Source organism: Haplochromis burtoni, unplaced genomic scaffold, assembly GCF_018398535.1.
Source record: "Haplochromis burtoni strain Fernald_Lab_line unplaced genomic scaffold, NCSU_Asbu1 Contig_38, whole genome shotgun sequence".
Classification (NCBI taxonomy): Eukaryota; Metazoa; Chordata; class Actinopteri; order Cichliformes; family Cichlidae; genus Haplochromis; species Haplochromis burtoni.
In genome coordinates, this window is record NW_024582399.1 from 1,791,071 (window position 1) to 1,811,208 (window position 20,138).

Genomic DNA, 20,138 nt, shown 5'->3' on the forward strand with positions numbered 1-20,138 from the left:
CTTTCCTGGAATGAGAACACATCAGTAGCCACAGGTCAGGCAAAATAATGACTTTACCTTCTAAGGAGGCTGATGAGAGCCAAACCGCTCCAACAGCTGCTCATCACCTTCTGCACATGCACAACAGAGAGCATTCTCATAGCCTGCATGACAGCCTTGTATGGTAGCTGCACCAAAGGTGACACAAGCATGTTGTGAAAGCAGCACAAACAAAAACAAAATCATAAAGAGGGCCAAGCAAAACCATGAAGACAACACACCCCTCGGACGATGGTCTGTATTTGTATAGCACTTTTCTAGTCCCTAAGGACCCCAAAGCACTTTACACAACCAGTCAGCCACCTATTCACACACTGGTGATGGCAAGCTACATTGTAGCCACAGCCACCCTGGGGCGCACTGACAGAGGCAAGGCTGCCGGACACTGGCGCCACAGGGCCCTCTGACCACCACCAGTAGGCAACAGGTGAAGTGTCTTGCCCAAGGACACAACAACCAAGACTGTCCAAGCCGGGACTCGAACCGGCAACCTTCCGATTACAAGGCGAACTCCCAACTCTTGAGCCACGACCGCCCCGATCTGTGTTCAGGCTCCTATGACTATGGCAGGCGCTTTAAAACTATCCAAACACATACCGAAACACAGCTTCCTCCCCGTCTTAACACGACCCCACAGTCGTGCATGAACCTCATGTGCAGTTTCACCTCCTTATGGGGATTTTATATTATGCAAAAAAACTCATGTAAAGTGCTCAGCATCATACCATTACAACCCTCATGTATCTGTTAATTAGTCAGTAAGCTATGTTTAAATATGGTATTTTTTGTCAGTAATTTTGTTATGCTGGGATATTGACAATGAAGAATTTTTCTGTCTAGTGACAGTGATGCTGAGATGAGCTGTTTAGGGCGTGTAGGGTTGCCAACTCCCTGAAAAATAAATAAGGAACACCTCGTGGCCAGGGCTGGGCGACCCAGTTGTCTTCACCCTTCCCAGTGTGGTGAATTTTCTAGCTCTTTTTTTGTGTGTGAAATTATTTTTTTAACCATTTGACTTGAAGTTGATTTAAGTAGATGCATATTCTATTCTTTGTGATATGAACACATGTGAAACAAATGATCATTTAGCCATTTATTTTTAGCTCAAAATGACAACACTAACACAATAAAACAGGTCTCCTTCTTAAACAGAAGCCTGTCATGCTTAACTTTTGAGAATATAAATCTTTCTTTAAAAGAACTCTGTCCTGCTTAACTTAAAATAATAGAAAACAATAGAAAGAAAAATATTCTTGTAACAGTGCACATTTAGTGCATTTAGTACAATTGGCTTCAGCTGAGGTATTATGCTAATCAGCTGCTCCTGTTTGAAACCCCGCTTGTTGCCATGATTACGCATCATAACTCATCATCATTATTCATCTATGTATTACTTTTATGTATTAGTGATCTATTTGTTGTAATCATCTATCTTTGCAGTTGTTTATTACACAAAATAAGTTATATTATCACACTTCTGGCCACATAGCGCTGATATTCACTGCACATGCCCATATTAACTTTTTCCAGCCAGGTGTTTCCCTTTTCCCATTCCTCCCTTTCTCTGAGGGGAACAAACATTGCTGCTCTAATGCTGGGCTCACACTGTGCGATTTTTGGCCCATTTTGAGCCGATTTTTGAGTCGTGCGACCGATTTGGTGATCAGACCGATTTTGGCCTCCATCGTGCGTCGTGTAGTATACGTGGGGTAACGAGAAGTGATTAACACCTCACGACCAGCTCCCGATCATCAATCGCTCGTGAGGGTCTCACCACAGGCGCTCACACTGCTCACGCGCAAACACGTAAACGTCGGTGAAAAAGACGGAGCAGCGCGGCTGTGCAGCGTGTGATCTGGACACAAGCAACGGAGGCACAACTTGTAGAACTTTGAAAAGCTCATCCGAGCCTTTTCCATGTGGCATCACAAAATTATCACAACCACAACAACCGTGAAAATAGTTGGATTTACATTGCTGCTCAATCACAGCTGCCTGATCAATGTTTTTCATTAGCAATTTAGCAAAGTTGATGGTGGTGGTGTGTCTGTGTGAGTGAAAGACAGAGAGAGCGACAGATTTTCTGTTATAACCTTCATTTTATGGAGGCACAGTGTGAGCACTCAGGTCGCATCAGAGCATCGGGCGATATAGTGTGAGACCTGCATCATGACCTACCAACTTCTAACCCTGCGAGTCAATCGTGCAGTTTGAGCAGAAGCTGAATAACGCGACTGGAAAAATCGCACAGTGTCTGCCCAGCTTTAGGTGTACTGACGTCCGAGACTTGCACCGCAGTGTCGGCGTTTGTTTCCCTGTTGGCCATGCTTCTTGTTGTGGTCATCTGTTGTCTTCCGGTATTTTCTCCGTAAGCGACCTTTCCTCGACCAATGAGATGAGTGGTAATCTGAATTGTCATACTCGAATTGTCATAAGTGTGCTGTCAGCTCATTGGTCACAAAGCAGGAGAGGGGCTGGGAATTATGTTTTCAAACAAAGTGTTAATTCCATAAACATTTATAGACTACTTTTGATTCTCACTGTATTACGGGACAAAGTGCGTCCCTTATTAGCTCAATACGGGACGTGTACTTTTGTTTCGAAATACGGGACGATTCCGTATTTTAAGGGACGGTTGGCAACCCTAAGGGCGTATGAACTTTTCTGTCAGTAAGTGCAGCTGTTTTTGCCGCTGTTAGCCTCTGTTAGCCTCTGTTAGCTGCTGTTAGCCTCTATTAGCCACCGTTAGCTTCTATTATCTGACATTAGTGAAACTGTCTTCAATTGGATTGGACTTAGACACTTAGTGAATAAACTCACCAAGGATTTGAGAATGTAATCAAACTGTTATCAGAGGGAAAGTGTGGTTTTTAAGACTCTCAAGCCTAACATTAGCTGGCATAATGTTAGCTTATAACCAGCTGTTGCTGCTGTTTAGCGAGCTCATTGTCAGATGTCCAGAGACAGAAGCATCACATGTCTAATGTGCTGATAATAACAGTATCAGGAATAAATGAGTATATTTATCCACATTTTTGCATGTTAGTGTTCAGGAGATTGAGGATAACATTTTATTTAAATGTTGTTTGCGTTTTCTCTTTCCTTTGCATTTCTGCTTCTTTGGTGGAGAGGACACGTTCTCATATAATAAAACATTGGCATGACGCCTCATATTTTGAGTCTGCAGTTGCAGTTTGTTAGAAAACATAATTACACACTAATCAGTGCATATTTATAACTTTATTATTCTTGTTTTTCTATTTAATAAAGCAGCTGATGCAAAGCAGTTGGTCCAGAAGTAAACTCTGAGGTTGAAAATTGCAACGACTGCCATTTACTGACATATCAGTGAGTGTCAAACGTATGGCTATGCTGGTATGTACATGCATGGTTCATCATTATATATTTATACGTAGATGATGCTTTAATACTGCATAACTTTGAACCTTAATACAATTAAAATGGGTGGCTTAAAGGAGCCCTCATCTAGTTTAGTTTAGTTTCGTAACAGGCTGCAAACATGTTTATTTCTCCTGAATAGTATGTATTTTTAACATGAATGTATATGGAGGATTGACTTGCTTCTTTTGACTGGTTTATTGAAGATATAATTTGCAATAAGATGACAGATATTATTATTATCTGCACTGTAAACCAATTTGCAAACCTTCCTGTCACTACGAGCCAAGATTGAGAGCTCAAGGACTTTGACATAGATGTTATTTGTTCATCCTCAAAATAAAGCAACAAGTCCACTGCTGGCATTTAAGTTTGCCGAAAGGATGTGATGAGAAAAAAAATTAATAGAAGCAGATCTGTATTCAGCACATGGAGGCATTATGAAGCGAGATTTGTGTTAATACTAACAAAACAATTTTTTCCCATGTTATCTGCAAGAAAATCAGAGCAGCTGTGGACAGACATCAAGCTGGGTGTTGAATGGTTATTAGAAACTATTCATGGCCAGTTTCAATGACGTGAAAGTGTATTCAGTGTGAACTGTGCTGAAAGGAGGCAACAAATCACAACTTTGGTCAGTGTCAGGTTTGAGAAAAGTTTGGAGGGAGAAGTAATTGGAAAACTCATTTTCTATTGTTGCTGACAGAATTTCAGCAACTTCGTGTCCGTGCATCGTGTGATCGTAGCGTCTGGGTTACTTTACAATGAGGACAACAGTGGTGGTGGGAGGGGAAATGCTAATATAACTTATTTATTGTCTCGGGCTATGTGTTGTCTTTGCTGTCACCACTGCGCGAGTAATTTGATCGCGGGCCAGTGTGGTGAAAGTGCGATGGCGGCTTCTCGCTTTCTATTTCGGGGTCTTTTCCATCTGACTCTGGCGATGCTATCAGCCTGACAGTGACACAGTGGGAAGCGCATATTCCTGCTGCTGATATTTATTTGTACACTGATGCAGTTTTGGTTATCTAGCGGCCTTATTTCAAACTGCATGTCAACTGAAATGTTCCCCTAACCCTCACCATGTAATTACTGCCCAAGGTAACAAGCTGTTCCACGCTTGAGGAGTCTGCTGATTTGTGCTACACAGAAGGGTTTTGTTTGGACCTGGGCCACAGGAATATCACCAATGCCACACCTTGGCACAAGTTCTGATGCTGTTTTCCTGCAGCAATATCCCAGACAAAGCGTGGAAATAAAGGGGGGAAAGTAATGAGTAAGCAGGAAAAGCAATAAAAGCACAAAAGTTCATTCAAGGAGGACAAAAACAAGACAGAAGGAGACAAAGGAAACCTGTTTAGAGCGAAAGCGGGCAAAGTCAACTGGGAAGAAAGACAAAGAGAGTTGTATGGGAGACAGAAATAGAGAGGGGCAAAACTGAAGGGGAAGACAGGCAAAGACACGTGGGAGAAAGAGAGACTGGGAGGAAGGAGAGGATAGAAAGGAGAAGGGGGGCGGGGGGCGCCGTTAGCGGGGCTGTCAGGTGCTGTCAGGATGATGAATGGGAGGCCAGCACGGGCTCTGAGGGCCCTGATGGGAGCCGCTGAGCTTTACATCACTCTCCTGAGTGTTTGTGAAAGGTTATTAAAGGCGCTTAAATCACAGGGCTCTGACACAGGCCCGCTACCAGCCACCAAACTTCCCCAAACTAAAGCCGGTGACAGTCAAATGGTCCCGAGCCACGACAAAAGGAGAGCGGCCGCACAGGTGTGGACGTGCACAGCCAGGGGTGAGGAGGTGATGACACTCGGATAGATTGTCTTTTTCAGAGGAATAATGCGGGGTAAATGGGTTCAGAAGCAGTCATCGATCATTACGGCCAGTTCACGGCTGACGAATAAGGTTATTGTTGACACGAATGCTTATTTTAACGCAGAAGTTTGAAATCAGTGGAATTAGCTGCTAGTAAAATCACAGCAAACGTACACAGTGCGATAGGATGCTTCAGTAAGTGGGTTCCCATCGGAGTAAGTAAATTTACTATGCAGCAGTAGTAAGGTGGAGTCAAACTTTACAGGTTAAATTTTACAGCTGCTCTTTTTTATTTGTATTTTGGGTTTTTTATTGGTGCTTTGTCTAAAAACTGTAAGTTTACAATACTATTTGTACCTAAGAAAAAGTTTAGACAAACTCAGGTGTGCTGTTGTTGCATTTGAAACACCTTTTACCTTTTAATAAAGCTAATCAGACTTCCTCTTCATCTGGATTTGTCTCCCTGGGTTTGAAAAGTCACATTTTACACGGACTGGTACTTCCACTCACCGGTGACTTCATTAGGTATGTGTGTTTAACTGCTCATTAATCCAAATACCTAGTCAGTACCAGCCAATCACAGGGCCCACGCATGCATAGATCCATCCTGTCTTGTAGCAATAGACATAATCAAACTCAGTTGGTACTAAAGGCGTACTAAGAAACAGGTATTACAAGTACTTTAAGCACTTTGTCTAACATTCGTTCGAGGAGTTCTAAATTGGGACCAACTTGGGGTCAGTATCTCACTCAAGGACAGTGTGACATGCAAACTACTAACCTTTGGATTAACAACAACCAGCTTTACCTTGTGAGAAACAGGACTTGAGATACAAGCTAAAGGTAGCAGGAACAGATATCATTCGTCACATTATTTGGTTAGCCTAGCAGACAGGTGTGGATACTTGCGTTGGCACCCATCTTCCAGTGAAAGCAGCCAGGCTCTTAAATTGGGGGGAAATTGGTTAAAACCATAAAAACAGTTTTTAGCTGCTGGGTGGAAAGTTGTTTATTTCCTCTGTAAAACTGGAAGTCTATGGGGAACGAGTCATTTTCAGAGCCAGTAGAGAAACTGCAGTTTCTGAAATGTCGTTGTTTTTGTTATTCATGTATGGAAGTTGCTGCTTTATTTGAACTTTTTGCAGTAAACATGACTACCATAATACGAATAGCAGAAAAATACGACACATTTCATACCAAACGCAAAGTGTCTTGAAATTAGAGTTAGAAACCTGCAAAGTGGTCTACAAGTAAATTACTCCTCATGACAGTGTCAGCTATTATTGAGGAAGCTGTTTCTTTAACCTCTTGGATCAGTTCATAAACCTCCAATGCTACGACACACAAAGCCATTACTCCCAAGTGGTAGCAGCTAACACTCATTATCGCTGTATTACTGTACAATGGAGGCCTATTGATAAACTGCATTTGGGGCCATTGCAGCTTTGGTCCTAAAGTACGTGCTCAAAAACACGTGAATATTAGAATTAGGCACATCCACCCACTAATATAATCTCACAGCTGTGAAACAATACTAAGCAGCTTTTTAAAGAAAGTTGAGCAGCTTTATGACAGCAAGTTTTCACGGGTTTCACTCTGACAAGGCGTGCTTCTTGGGTGTTTCAGGGGTTGAACTTCTGACCTCACATTATTGCAGCAGTCCCTGTAAGTGTTGCAAGCCAACACTCAACTGGGAAACGTAGCCTTGCGCATCCAATTACATGACAGGCAGGTCTGAGGATGAGACAAACACAGCCTTGCTTGTCCTGTTTGAGTCCGTTGGGCTAATGGAGCTGTGCTTGCAGCTTGGCCGCACAGCGTCACTTCAAAAGCTTCCCGTTCGATGCTTTGCCTGTCCACCGGGACTCGGATCGGAATCAGAAATCTCTCTCTTCCTGTTTCCTCGCTTGTAGTTCGAGTGGAGTCGCTGAACTTTGCTTTGGTAAATGGCGAATCGGCCTCTGTACAATAATGTAATACTTGATCGAAACGCTGTTTTTGCTTGACTTGGCAGAGTCAGCAAACTGACCTTCGGAGCTTAGGGGGATTCATTTGTGCTCGAGTGCCGCTCTCAGGACACTCGGGTGTGTGTTTACTTGCTGAATCACCCTGGACTCACTGCATCACCTACACCCAGCGCAATTTGTCATAATAATCTGCAGCATGGTTCAGATGGAGGCTGCATGTGCACAACAAAACTTGACTGTTTAATGGTGGGAATGAGATCTAAATTCGAAAAAATGTTTATTTTTTCTAATTTGTGGGTGTAAATGATTACAAATAGATTCGATCTGATCTCATTTTAAATTCCAAGATGACTTCAGAGGTCGAGAACCAGCCCACACCATAAATTGAGATTTTTCTCCCCCATCTCTAATAGACAATAGTTTTTCTTAAAAAGTCGTGCTGACTCAGGCCTTTTTTTTTAAAATTATGGATTTTTATGTCAGGGCTGCTGCTGCTGGGGCAGGCGCACTGTAAGAGAGTTTGTCCCAGAGAGCCAGCATATTGCAGGCTGCAGGCCATTTCATGGTCTCTGATTCTAATTTGTCATTCAGCAGCGTTAAATACTTGTAGGCAAATACCCGCTGACACAAGAGGGTGAGGTGATCGAAAGCAATTAGGCGGATTTTTTCCGTGAAAATCTGTAAACGATTCCAAACGGCCGAAGAGAAAAACCTTGGGAGCGCAAACAACTCTAGCGGGAAGAAAAAAGAAAAAACCTTGGATTTTTAGTGACTTTGAAAGAGCTCTTGTGCTTTGGGAGTCTGACCATCTGAGGAGTCTCCTTGCCGAAGTTTGCGACATACGAGAATCCTAACGGTCCAATTTATTCTTCCTCCCTCTGCCTCCGCTGCAAGGAAAGCGAAATTATGCATCTTCCATCCTGGGAAGACTTTCATTGAGGTCAGGCGCCGTTTTTCTGACTCAATACTCATCCTCTTTATGCTGCATAAAGAAGCATACATCTGGGAGCTGCATGGCTTTTAACACTTTAAAGTGCCTCTTTTTGGGCTACGCTAAGAGCCAATTGATTTATCCTAGAACAACAAACACAGGGCGTAGTGCATTTTCTCTTTCTAATGGTATTCTGAGGCTTACCAATCAATAATAACTATTAATATACAGAACATTCACCCGCTAAATTGAAACACTTAGAAAGTGACCTACTGGACGGCAGGAAAGTTTAACATGAATAAAATGCTTGATGGGAATCGGCAGCAAGCCTGTAAAACAGCTGTTAATGAGCGAATCTGATTAGCGGGGAAACAATGAGGAGTTTGAATACTCACACTGAGCCTGTCTCCAGCTTTTCCATCAAGGGCCGACTCCTTGTGCAGCAGGTTGTACTGCGAAATCTTCCTGCTGTCCTTCTCCAGGTGCGAGAACATGTCGTGTTGGTAGTAGTCCATGATTGACAAGGATTTTTCCACACTTCTTCTCTTCAGGGTGTCCTCATTCTGCTCGACTAGAAACACAGGAAACAGATTCACAAAAAAGGCATTTTTTGTTAAACTTGATCCAACTTCTACAAAAGATAAAGACTGAAGAAGCTTCATGAAAGATTCAGCGACTACAATTTTCAACCACACCTGAGTCATTCCTCTTAGCTCTGTTGATCAGGGTCTTTTGCGGCGAGCCCAAAGTGCTTCCTGTCCCCTCGGGTTCAGTCTCAGTGTCGCTGCTGCTGCCTGAGTACGTGCACACTCGCAAGGCTCTTTCCTATTCATGGACAACAAAAAAGTCATTTTAAAACAGAGACATAACGCGCCTTCAAATCCATACGAGCGCTATTATGCAGTCTGGTTGTTGCACAGAGAAGATACCAGGAAAAAACTTTAAATATAGCCCTCATGACTAAGTTAACTTTTTGCAAAGCAAAGTGGTGTTTAAGCTTCTCTCTTTTTTAGTTCAGTAGCAAATTTAGTTATTCATATGTAGATACCTACAGTTTTGAGAAAGTTTACTTTTAAAAGTTATTTGCAACATTATAAAACAGTCGGTAATGTTACAGAGTCACAAAGTCCTGGAGACCGGCTGGGAGCCATAGATCCCAATCCCAAAGTGTCAAAGTGTCCCCTTAGCAACTATACTAACCCTATAAATGCCCCTGATGTGGTGCTAAAGCACCTAAACAACATGTAATAAGGCACTACGTTAGTGCATATGAATGTGTCTTGTAGTGTAAAGGTGCTTGGAGCGGTCAGTAAGCCTAGAAAAGCACTATTTGAATCCCAGGTCTATAAGACCTCAGTCACACAGGTCTAGAGTTTGGTCAACAACCCCCCTGGCAACCAAGAATAACTTTGTTGGCAATTGGCTGCTGGAAGTTGCTTTCTAGGTGAAACTAGTTGCAAAGAGGTTTACTGTGCTTGGGGAGTAACCTCCTTTTAATTGCTTTGGTCTCTAGTGGTTGCAGCAGTTGCCAACTAGTCTGCAAGCACTTCTCAACTACTTGCTAAATGGTAGTGAAACTGTGAAAAGTGTGACACAAACCAGAAACAGAGACTACCGTATTAACTGTCAAATAAAAAGCCTTCTGAAACGTAAGTGAGGAGAATACGCATTTTTCACTCATGACTGGAGGTTGCCACGAGGTTGCAGACCAGTCTCTGGGCCTGTGTGATCTTACCTGCTGAGGAGAGCAAAGTCTACAGTACTTCTGGGTTATTCTTTTTCTTTTAATTTTCTTCCTGTGCACCTTGGACATGGACTAACTGCAGAAACATCTGATTCTAAACACACTTTAATCAGTGAAGTGATTGTGTGAGTATCTGTACACTGCACATCATGCTGTAGATATTGGCCAGATTTCTTTGATCTCAATGGGACTGGTTAAATAAAGGTAATAATTAGCTTGTGCATGTTGGTTATGTTGTCAGATTGGAGTATATCCTACCGGACTTCTACATCTGAATGTATTCTCCTCTACCACATAATCAGCAACAAGCTAATTAATCCCCCTTGGAGTGACAGTTTCAGCTGACCTAAAAGCTAGGCACTGATGCTCTGTAGCTGCAGCACGGCCATCATTATTTTTCTCAACACACGCACACTGCATTTCACTGTGATGCAGTTATTGTCTCCTTTCAACTATATATTCAAAATAAAGTGAATACTTCCATTAAGAAAAGGCTGTCTTTTCTGCCATCTCACTAGCTTAGCAGCGCTAAAGAAACGCATTAAAAAACTGTAACTGCTTAATTCAAAAGCAATTAACTGCAACAAAAACAGATATTTCTAAGAAGCTCCTTCACAACACGTTACCCTCAACAGTTGGTAAGTATACAGCCTCCCTGGTGACATTAGTGGGAAAAATGCTAGTGTGTGGCCACCACTTTATTACCTCATTCCTCAAAAACAAGCAATGACCATTTTCAACTCTGCAGCTAATGAAAGAATTTCATCTTTGAAACTGTGTAAAGTTTGAGACAGTGTCTGGGTATCTCTCGAGTCTCTTTAAGAACCACAAATATGTCAACTTAGACTAAGTGTAATGTAAACCACTTACGCCCAGCATATCATGGTCCTTGGATTTCATCTTCCTCTCTGCTTCTGTCTCTTTGTCCTCAGTGGAACCTGAGATGTTGCTGCGTGGGGCACAAAAACTCAACCTCTTTGTCTGGATTGCATCTAGAAATCGAGGGATATAAAAGAGAAATGAGGCAGGAGGTTTATAACAAACATGATAAGACGGTGATGAAGGTGATGTGGCGAACACTGACCACTGAATTTTACAAGAAGATCTGAACTAACATATGACCAAGTGCAAACAGAGCGTGGAATATCCACCGGCAACTAGATACACGCAGGATTTTTGAGTATTTGAAAAATCATTAAATTATAAGTGATCAAATAGGTTATGCAACTACTTTTTCTCTTAAAATTGATATATTTGCTGTGCTAATCGATGTGCCTGATAGTGTGTAATGTGACACTGCTGCCAAAAAGTGGTAATAATTCAACTAGAGGCTGTTCAGCGACAAAACAGAAGCGGAATGGTTTGTTAGCCAGCTAAATGCTACCGCACAAACAGGAGAAACAGCTGTAAAGCTAGCAAGTCAGAAGTCTACCACGACAGTCATTTGAGGAACAGTCAAATACTTCAGAGCGACAATCGAAAAGGACTTTTACTTATAAACTACAAACTGCAACATATTTGGACGTAGGGCAGATAGACGTGGGAGTGGAGCAGGGAAAGACCACTGTAATTCTCGTGGTAATTTCTCCTTGAGCTGACAGGCTGATGAAACACGGGATGAGTACATCTTGTACATCTATTCAGTCGAAACCTATCCAGCTGGCTACAAACCCATTTCCCATTCGCATATCTGAATGAAATGTTAACAGCGTCCACCCTGTGACTGCTCCATCCACGACTCCTGGCAGCCAACAGAACAGCTTTCAGCTGTCGTCCCCAAATGACGTCGGGCCGTCTTATTATCACTCTACCCAGTGCTGTCAGACGCCAGTTTAATTGTCTCGCATTCAGAAACCTCTCTTTCAGCTGCATTACAATAACGGGCTGCTTTTGGCTCGCGTTCTGTCTCCATCTGAGAAATCTGCATGGAGATCATAAAAGTCCTTTCCCCTTCTTCCTCTCACCCATTACGAAACAAACAATGTGACAGACGTTCTGTCTGTTCAGGTATCCTTTACTTTTTTTGAATTTTTTATAATGATGAAGGAAAGGACAAAGAGGTAAAACCTGTGATAAAGACGCACAGCTTACTGTTAAGGCTTTCATAATCAACTTGTTTCACAGGGAAGACTCAACAGGAGCCACTTTATGTTTGTAGTTTTGCCTCAGATTCCTGCCTCTGCAGTGACACCGCAGCACTGGGGTGAACGAGATGCCGCCTAATGTCTTGTAAGCACAAATCTCCGGGTGTGAGCGCTCATCCCTGCGTGTTATTGTAGCTTTAATTAGCCATCTGATTGCATGCTACCCTCCGCAGTTCTGCCGTGCATCATGGCCGACGCCGAAGCAGAAGGTGCTTTATGATCTATGGCTGCGGTGACGTGCCTATCTAATAGCATTTGTTGGTTTTCCTCGGGGAGTGGGAGTGTATGGCTTTCTACTATCTCAACTGAGTATCAGATGTCAGTGTTGATGCATTAGTCTCTGAATTAGCTGAACAAACAAGGTTCTTCTTTTAATCAGAGTTTAATAAACCAAACGGCTTCCTCTTGTCTGCTCCTCGGGAGCCCTTGAGCAGTCAGGAGGAAAATGCATTAACATAAAGTACAGTGACATTCAATACTTCACTTAACTTCCTGAAAGGTAAATAAGCTGTCTGAGGCTTTCGAGCCTAGGCTTTTTGTCCATCAAACATGATAATGGTAACGTTTACAGGCATGGATTTAAATTTATTTCCACTGTGACCTCGATGGAAAACATGAATAGCCTGAAAAGCACAATGAAAAGCACTGTTCTTTCTATTGTGGTGCCACATCCTGGCAGCTCTGATGACCTTCAAGTTAATTTAAAGAAAAAAAGTGCTGTAAAAAACTAACAGTACAAAGCACTGATGAGTATCAGTGATATATTAGATTAATAAAGCCAGACATCTATTATCTGTAAGATATAAATGAGGCTGGCACCTTTGCTTTGATTTAAGAAGCACTGCAAGTTGTAAATGTAATGCTTATACAAGCGAATGCACAAGCTAGGGTTACTGCAGGTAGATATACTGCAGAAAATCATCAACCATCACTTGTAACCTTGAAGGAAACTCTTCAGAAATGAAACCGCTGTCATTGTAGTGGATTTGTTCATTTGGCCTGAAAGGCAGATTGACTAGGAATCAAATATTCATCCAAGAGATTCACAAACTAGCCAGCCATATTTACTTGGCTGATATTTTGGTTAGGTGTTTAATCCAATACCGATGCACTCATGTCAGTGTAACAACACGAGTAGCTGGGTGTATTCTCCACTTTGACTGTTTCAAAGCAAACAGTTGGCCTTTTTGGGCAATCGCCATCTCTGCTGTTTCAAAAAAATCGTCCACAGATTTCCATTCAGGACTACAACCTCATTCCATTTAGGAAAAATTGGTGGGTGCCCAGTGTTTGCATTGATTTTTTTCTTTTGCATTTGGTGACCGAATGCAAGTAGTTAGCAGCAACCAACTGGTTCCCCAGAGGTTGATCGTGCAGTGCCTTCAACTCCTAAGGAAACAGTTTCAATCACAAGACAATTAAACAGGTTGCTTATTGGAAGGCAACCTGTCTCCAAACGATCAGAGACCAGCTCTGGCTGACTGCAATCGCTCTCAGCAAAGGTTTGTAAGTAACTGCTTCTAATCTATGAAACTCCCATCATGTTGCAGTCAATCTGATTCACTCTACACCAATGAGTACAACTTGTCTGCGATGCCATAGGGGACTCGACTCAATGGGTTGCCATTCCACTTAAAATGACCGGTCAATACTATAAAGGGTCTACAAACAGGAAAAAGAAGGCTATGTTGTGAGGCATTTGTTTACAGTTAATATTCCTGTCTTACCTGAGGATGCTAATTTGGGCAGGCGGCTCTGGGTGTCCTGGGCGTTGTCGTTGCTGCAGGTCACAGTGGGGTCAGACAGGGAGTGACCCATGCTCATAGAGACATGCGGGTGGGGTTTTGAAAGGGAAGGCACTTTCACATCAGGTTGTGAGGGGTCAGGGTGAGAAGAGGGAGGCTCCCGATCGAGCTCAGAGGAGCCACCGGTCACCCCCTCGGGGCTGGATTCGGATTTAGGGATGTGGCGACTGCTGGCCCGGGTGACAGAATCGGGGAGAGGGAAGGTGCCGATGCCGCTGTCCAGGGTTCTCATCTGACAGCCGAAGCCTAAAGTGACAGGGAGAGGAGTGTGACGTCTGGGAGAAGCAGGAGACAACGACACAGGAAAAGAAAAGGAGGACCTGGATTTACATGCAGCGGAAAGGGTTGTGTGTAAACAAGGAATCTGTAGCAGGTTCAAAACACAATGTAAATGGAAAAAGAGAGAAAACAAAACATTTTAAACTGACACAGTACTTTTTGGAAGCTCCTTTCTGATGCCCATTTGTAGTTATCACTATGGTGAGAGGCACACAGTTCTCATATACACAGTACACAAGAAACACCTGCTGCCAGCAATTCTGAACTAAATACACGATTGAGCTGCAACCCGAGGACATGCTCCTTGGATTCATCAGAGTGCACGCTGGGTTGTAATCAGGCGATGTGACAGCGAGTAGGAACAGATGGATGTCGTTTAGAAACCACAGTTTGCAGAGCCTTGACTCAGGCTGGAACAGATGGATGGCCATTCAGCACAGCACAGGCCCTTGTAACTGTGAACGGTAATGGCCAACAGTTACATCGGCTAATTATTAGTGGTTTGCAACTTTTTGCTGAGTTACACTGAAAACCACTGAGGATTAATTAGCTTTCTTACCAGGGACCTGTTATTCTTTTTCTTGTTTTCAGCTGTGTATACTGTTCCAATGGTGGACGCTCATATTAAACATTGCCAGAGTTTTACATAATGAGATAAAAGTACGTCAAAGTAATTCTTGGGTCAAAAAGATTCAGATTAATTTACAGCACTGGGAAAAGCCTTGAGCCACCCCCACTTCTTTCTATTTTGCAAGGAAAATGGGAAATAGTGATTTAATGAAGCATGTGTAAACATACATGTAAATACAGCATATAAAGCAAAACCAAAATTTGTAGAATTCCAACGAGCTTGAAAGTCGGAATTTGGTATGACCAAGTTTTTATTTAATATCGCTTTGGGAATCACCTGGTGCAAAAATACCATACTAGTACAGTTATCTTTGGTATTTTTCATAGATTGTACTTAAGAAATTGAAAAAAAAAAAGTGTTTTTGTGACAGGCTGCTAATAACAAAGTTAAAAAAGTAAAATAGGCTCTTCACTAAGGTGTCTGTTACATACAAAAACAAAACTGGTTCATCCATTGAGTTAGGAGTCTTTTTATGCTTGAATAACTTATAGGTCAGAGTTAAGTGGCTTAACAGACAAAGCCATTCCTTTTAAAATGGTTGGGAACACGTTCTGGACTGACAGTGAGTGAAAAAGAAGCCAATGTCTAAAGAAACACTTTGAAAGACCTTCAGAAAGTCTGGAGAACTATTGCTCAAGTCTGGTTCCTTGGACACAAGAAAGATGAGAAGTATGATCGGAGATACTGGAGTGTAAACCTCCTAAAAAGTTGTCTGAAGTAAAAAACAGTGGAAGTTCAAGACTTTTTCAGTTCTGCATCTTCAAGTATTGGTTGTTAAAAACTCTTAAAGCGAACCTGAAGGCTTTCTTTTCTTCAGTCTCTCAGAAATGCGTAGATATTTACAGATTCTGCCTCTCAGTGTTACTAAAGCTTAAAGGGTTTCTTTCAACGCTGTTGTGCTTCACAGTGAGCTTTAAAAAGAATTTGCAAGTACTTAATCGGGCATACTTCAGAATTAGTTTACCGCTAGAAAGAAAAACAGAAAACAATATTTACACTTAGATGTGAAGCTCGTACCATCTACCATTTTCTCTTTGGACGTTTTTCTAGCAAGGATGCCAAGTACATTACTTAAATGTACATTATCTAAATTTAAAAGCATTGCCAATAGATGCACAAAGTAGGGGAATATTTGAGCGAGTTTTTGAGAAGAAAAATCGGTGCATGTCGCCAACTTTCAGCAGATTTCGCAACATACTGTGAAAACGAGTCCTTATATAAGTGTTTGGATGTACAGATACACCATGTTCATTGCACAGATGGCCTGTTAGTTGCAAATGTATCTGCTATCAGGCCCTCGAGGACACTTACATGTACTGGAATAAACAGAAATGCTGATCTCAGTGCATGTCATAGCCTCCGTATGCACATGGATGTTTACTTGTATATGAGAGCGAAAGGCGGAGAGAGCCATAGATTACACGGCTGTGTAATTGAATGCCAAGCCTGGCAGTTCAAAATGCCCTCTATAACCAAACTATAACAAGGTCCACAGTAATTCTACCCAGAGGGAACAACGACTGGACATAATCTAGTTTTTCATGAGCTCCCTATCACTTCTGTATACAACCTCCAGGGTTTGAGCAGAGAGAGTTGCCTTATTGATACCTCCTCTGCGTGGAAATGGGTTTATTCGAGGAAGAAAAACACAACAGAAATTGTAAGGCTGGATTAATACAACAGAGTGTACTATCTCTTTTGTTGCTGGAGCAAACATCCAGTTGAAATTATTCCTCTTTGGCTGAAGAATACAGTCTTTTTCTGTTATTTTGTACTTTCGTGCTTGTTAAAAATGTTTTAAAAAGGCAGCGCCATTTTCTAAAAACAAAAGTCTACAAAGTAAGTTTTGAACACCACACACATCAGCACCTGGTGAAGTAATAGCTGAATTATTAGTATTGATCAACAGTGCCATCAAACCTCTGCAGACGTATTAGAGTCATTTTGAGCTCCGGGTCAGTCAAAACGTTATTTATTGTCCCTTTATGAGGAAAAAAATACCTGCCTTGAGGGAAATTCTTCTAATGCACAGTACAATAACTGACCAGTGTGAACCTCCAAGCCCACATTCATAACTCGAGCTGCTTGCATCATAAACCGGCTGGATGTAAACTATTTATATGATTGATGTGTTTACCTGGCATTAAAGCCTGTGAATGCTGCACTTTGGAGGGACGTGACATTATAGCAGTGCTGAAAAGCAACGAGCAGCCACAGCTGAACCTTTATTAAATATTTAATTCAGGCTGTCGGGAAGCGCTTAGTTGGCAGAATGTAAAGAAGGCAGCCTGTTAACCAGAATACAGAGACAATTAACATTTTTATTTTTGGTGACATGGCTCAGACCCATTATTAGTGGCTCAAGCCAAAAGTATTTTGTGATTGATTAGTAGCTTCGCAGCTCAATCTGCCAACTCTGTGCTTCTGTGGAGATTATTTCCATCTGCACTCAGCCTTAACAAACACATTTATTTTAATTGTGAGAACTGGCAGATGTATAGATTTTTCACTGTCACCAGCATGCATGTTTTGCATACAAACAAGACTAATTAAGATGCAACCCCAGAGAACAATGGCCAGCTTTTCCATCTAGTTAAAATATATTACGTTTGGAGACTAAGACTTTATTGCTATTGTTAGTAAACCTTTGAATATTCAGTTTTGTTTTTGCTCTGTTTTGATCTCCACCAACTTCTGGAGGAACTTTCTGACTCTTTAGCACCTAAGTTCTTAACTACAGTCCCTGGCCACTTTGTTAGGTACACCTGTTCAATTGCTAATTAATGCAAATATCTAATCTAATAAGTAACGCAACAACTCAGTGCATTTAGATATGTAGACATGATCAAGACGACCTGCTAAAGTTCAAACTGAGCATCAGAATAAGGAAGAAAGTCGAGTTAAGTGACTTTGAATGTGGCATGGTTGTTGGTCTGAGTATTTCAAAAACATAGATGTTTCTAGAGTTTACAGGGAATGGCCTGAAAAATTAGAAAATATCCAGTGTTTGGTAGTTCTCTGGGTAAAAACAGCATGTTGATGCCAGAGGTTAGAGGAGAATAGCCAGACTACATTCAGCTAATAGGAAAGCAACAGGAAGTACAATAACCAATCATTATGACCAAGGTATGCAGAAGAGCATCTCAACAGCAGCAGAAGACCACGGTGGGTAGGGATGGGTATTGATAAGATTTTCACGATTCCATTTTCGATTCTGTTTAACGATTCGATTCTTTATCGATTCTTTTTTTTAAAAAAGGAGAACACTAAGGTCGATTAGCTTAGAACTTTGTTTTATATCTTCTCTTTGAACAAGATAGAAATTTAGGAGTAACATGGCCTTACAAACCCAGCAGTGAGATCTTAAGAGATCCACAGCCTACGGCTCTTCAATGGGGTGTCACAGGGTCCCCAGGAAAAAAAATTTGTAAATGTAAAATAATAAAATAAATATTCTTCTGTAGCAATAAAAAAGTATAACATAAATTATTCTGTAGCAATTACACAAGAATATCCAGTAATGTCCCTGCCTACAATTAAACACATTCACTTACCAAAGTGAAATCGGGGCATCTGCTGTGGCAAATGGGTGCAAGCCTTTTACCACAAACTTAGTCACTGCTCGGTGACATTCGTCTATCCTGGCCTGAAAGGAGACGCTAACGGTAGACTGCAGCAAGAGCTGCGAGAGCTGCCAGCATCTGAGCCAGACTCTGTCTCTCTCATCATGGTCACCTAAATGCACAGTAATGGCAGGTTTTGTAATAAGGCAGATCGCGCTAACATAATATGCACTGTTAGTTGATTATTTACCTGCCGCATTAACGGGAGAGGACGTGCAAACGTTACCGCTGCTGCTGGGTTGAGATTCACGAGTCTGGAGCGGAATTAAAAACACGACATTCATTTAAGGTCATCGTGTGTTTTGTGAGCAAATGCTTTTGCATATTCGTAGTGTTTCCTCCCTTAAATGAAATATCTACTTTGCAAGTATTGCAAGTTGCCCAGTTGTCATCCGTTCTCGTAAAGTATGACCAAACTTTTGAGCGTTTGAGCCGCCATGTTTCCTGCCAGGTAAATGACGCTCCGCAACGTGGTGACGTCATTCAGGGCGACTGGAATTGATAAGGGAATCGTTTGCAAAAATGGCAAAGAATTCCAAGGAATTGAAACAGTGGGAACCGGTTCTCAACAAGAACCGGTTTTCGATACCCATCCCTAACGTTGGGTGCTGCTCCTGTCAGCTAAGAGCAGGAAACTGGGACTACAATTCACACAGGCTCACCAAAACAAGACAACAGATTATTGGATGTTTTGTTGTCTGATCAGTCTCGATTTCTGCCACGCCATTCAGAATTTGGTGTAAACAAAATGGAAAACTTTGGGCTCTAAGTACCAACTGAGCTTGAACGTGTCCATCCTTTTAAAACCACAGTGCACCTATCTTCTGATGACTGCAGGATAACACATAGTCATCACAAAACTCAGATAATCTCAACTTGTTGAATCTATGCCATGAAGAATTAAGACTGATCAGAAGGCAAAAGGGGGTCTAACCCAATACTAGAATTTACAAAACCACGACTCTGAGCAGTCGTTGGCGAGCCAACTTTCATAAAAGTCCACTGCTGGAACTCACCCCAGATGAGACTTTAACCCACAATCCCAAAATCCCTAGCATAGGAAACTAGTGCCTTATCCATTAGGCCACTGGGGTGTGCACACTGTAATAATGTAACAAAAACATTTTGTTCAGTGTACAGCCGGTACATTGTGGCTTGTTTATTTAAGCTGTCTGTGCTAGCAGCAGCAATCAAAGATTCTTATCCTTTCAGGAGCATCACAATGGTAAAGTAAGGTGTGTCTTTAAACATGGCATAGTTGTCATTGGTGCCTTGTTGCAAAACTCAAATAAAACTGGTTTCTTGAACATGACAAAAAGTTCACTGTACTCAAAAGATTACCACAGTCGCCAGAGCTTAAGCAACTAAAAGCCCATTCACATGGATGTGCAAGCTGACAAATCTGCAGAAACTATGTGACGCTATCATGTCAATATGGGCAGAAAAGTCTGAGGAATGTTGCACCTCGTTGAATCTGTGCCATGAAAAATTGAAACAGTTTTGAAGAAGAGGGTCCAATACTTTTACTAGCAGTGGGTAGTTAATAAAGTGTCCGGTCAGTGTATGTTCACCAGCTGTGTCTGGTGGCTAGTTGGTTTTTGGAGGTTTTCATTCTCTGAAAACTCCTACCTATCACAGCTGAAAATGACACAAAAATTCTTAAGTTACATGCTTGAAAAAAGTACCCATAGGGCTTTGCCCTGTCTAAAAGGAATCACAGAGTCAGGAATTTCATCACCTTAAGTGACCTCTTTTACATGCAGT

General features: G+C 41.8%; 1 protein-coding gene across 18 annotated transcripts in view; it reads right to left on the bottom strand.

Moving 5' to 3' along the window:
• LOC102311757 (nck-associated protein 5) overlaps positions 1–20,138 on the bottom strand; it is a 177,153-nt gene that overhangs the window by 4,733 nt on the left and 152,282 nt on the right. For 16 of the 18 annotated variants that reach the window (XM_042219813.1, XM_042219812.1, XM_005920166.3 and 13 more), the window contains 4 exons: positions 13,764–14,087; positions 10,763–10,884; positions 8,844–8,973; positions 8,544–8,719 (listed from right to left, as the gene is read on the bottom strand). In XM_042219813.1, the coding sequence (XP_042075747.1) occupies positions 8,544–8,719; positions 8,844–8,973; positions 10,763–10,884; positions 13,764–14,087 (752 nt within the window). Of the gene's footprint in view, positions 1–8,543; positions 8,720–8,843; positions 8,974–10,762; positions 10,885–13,763; positions 14,206–20,138 lie in introns of those variants that run through there. The other 2 variants (XM_042219829.1, XM_042219828.1) reach the window with 2 other exon arrangements.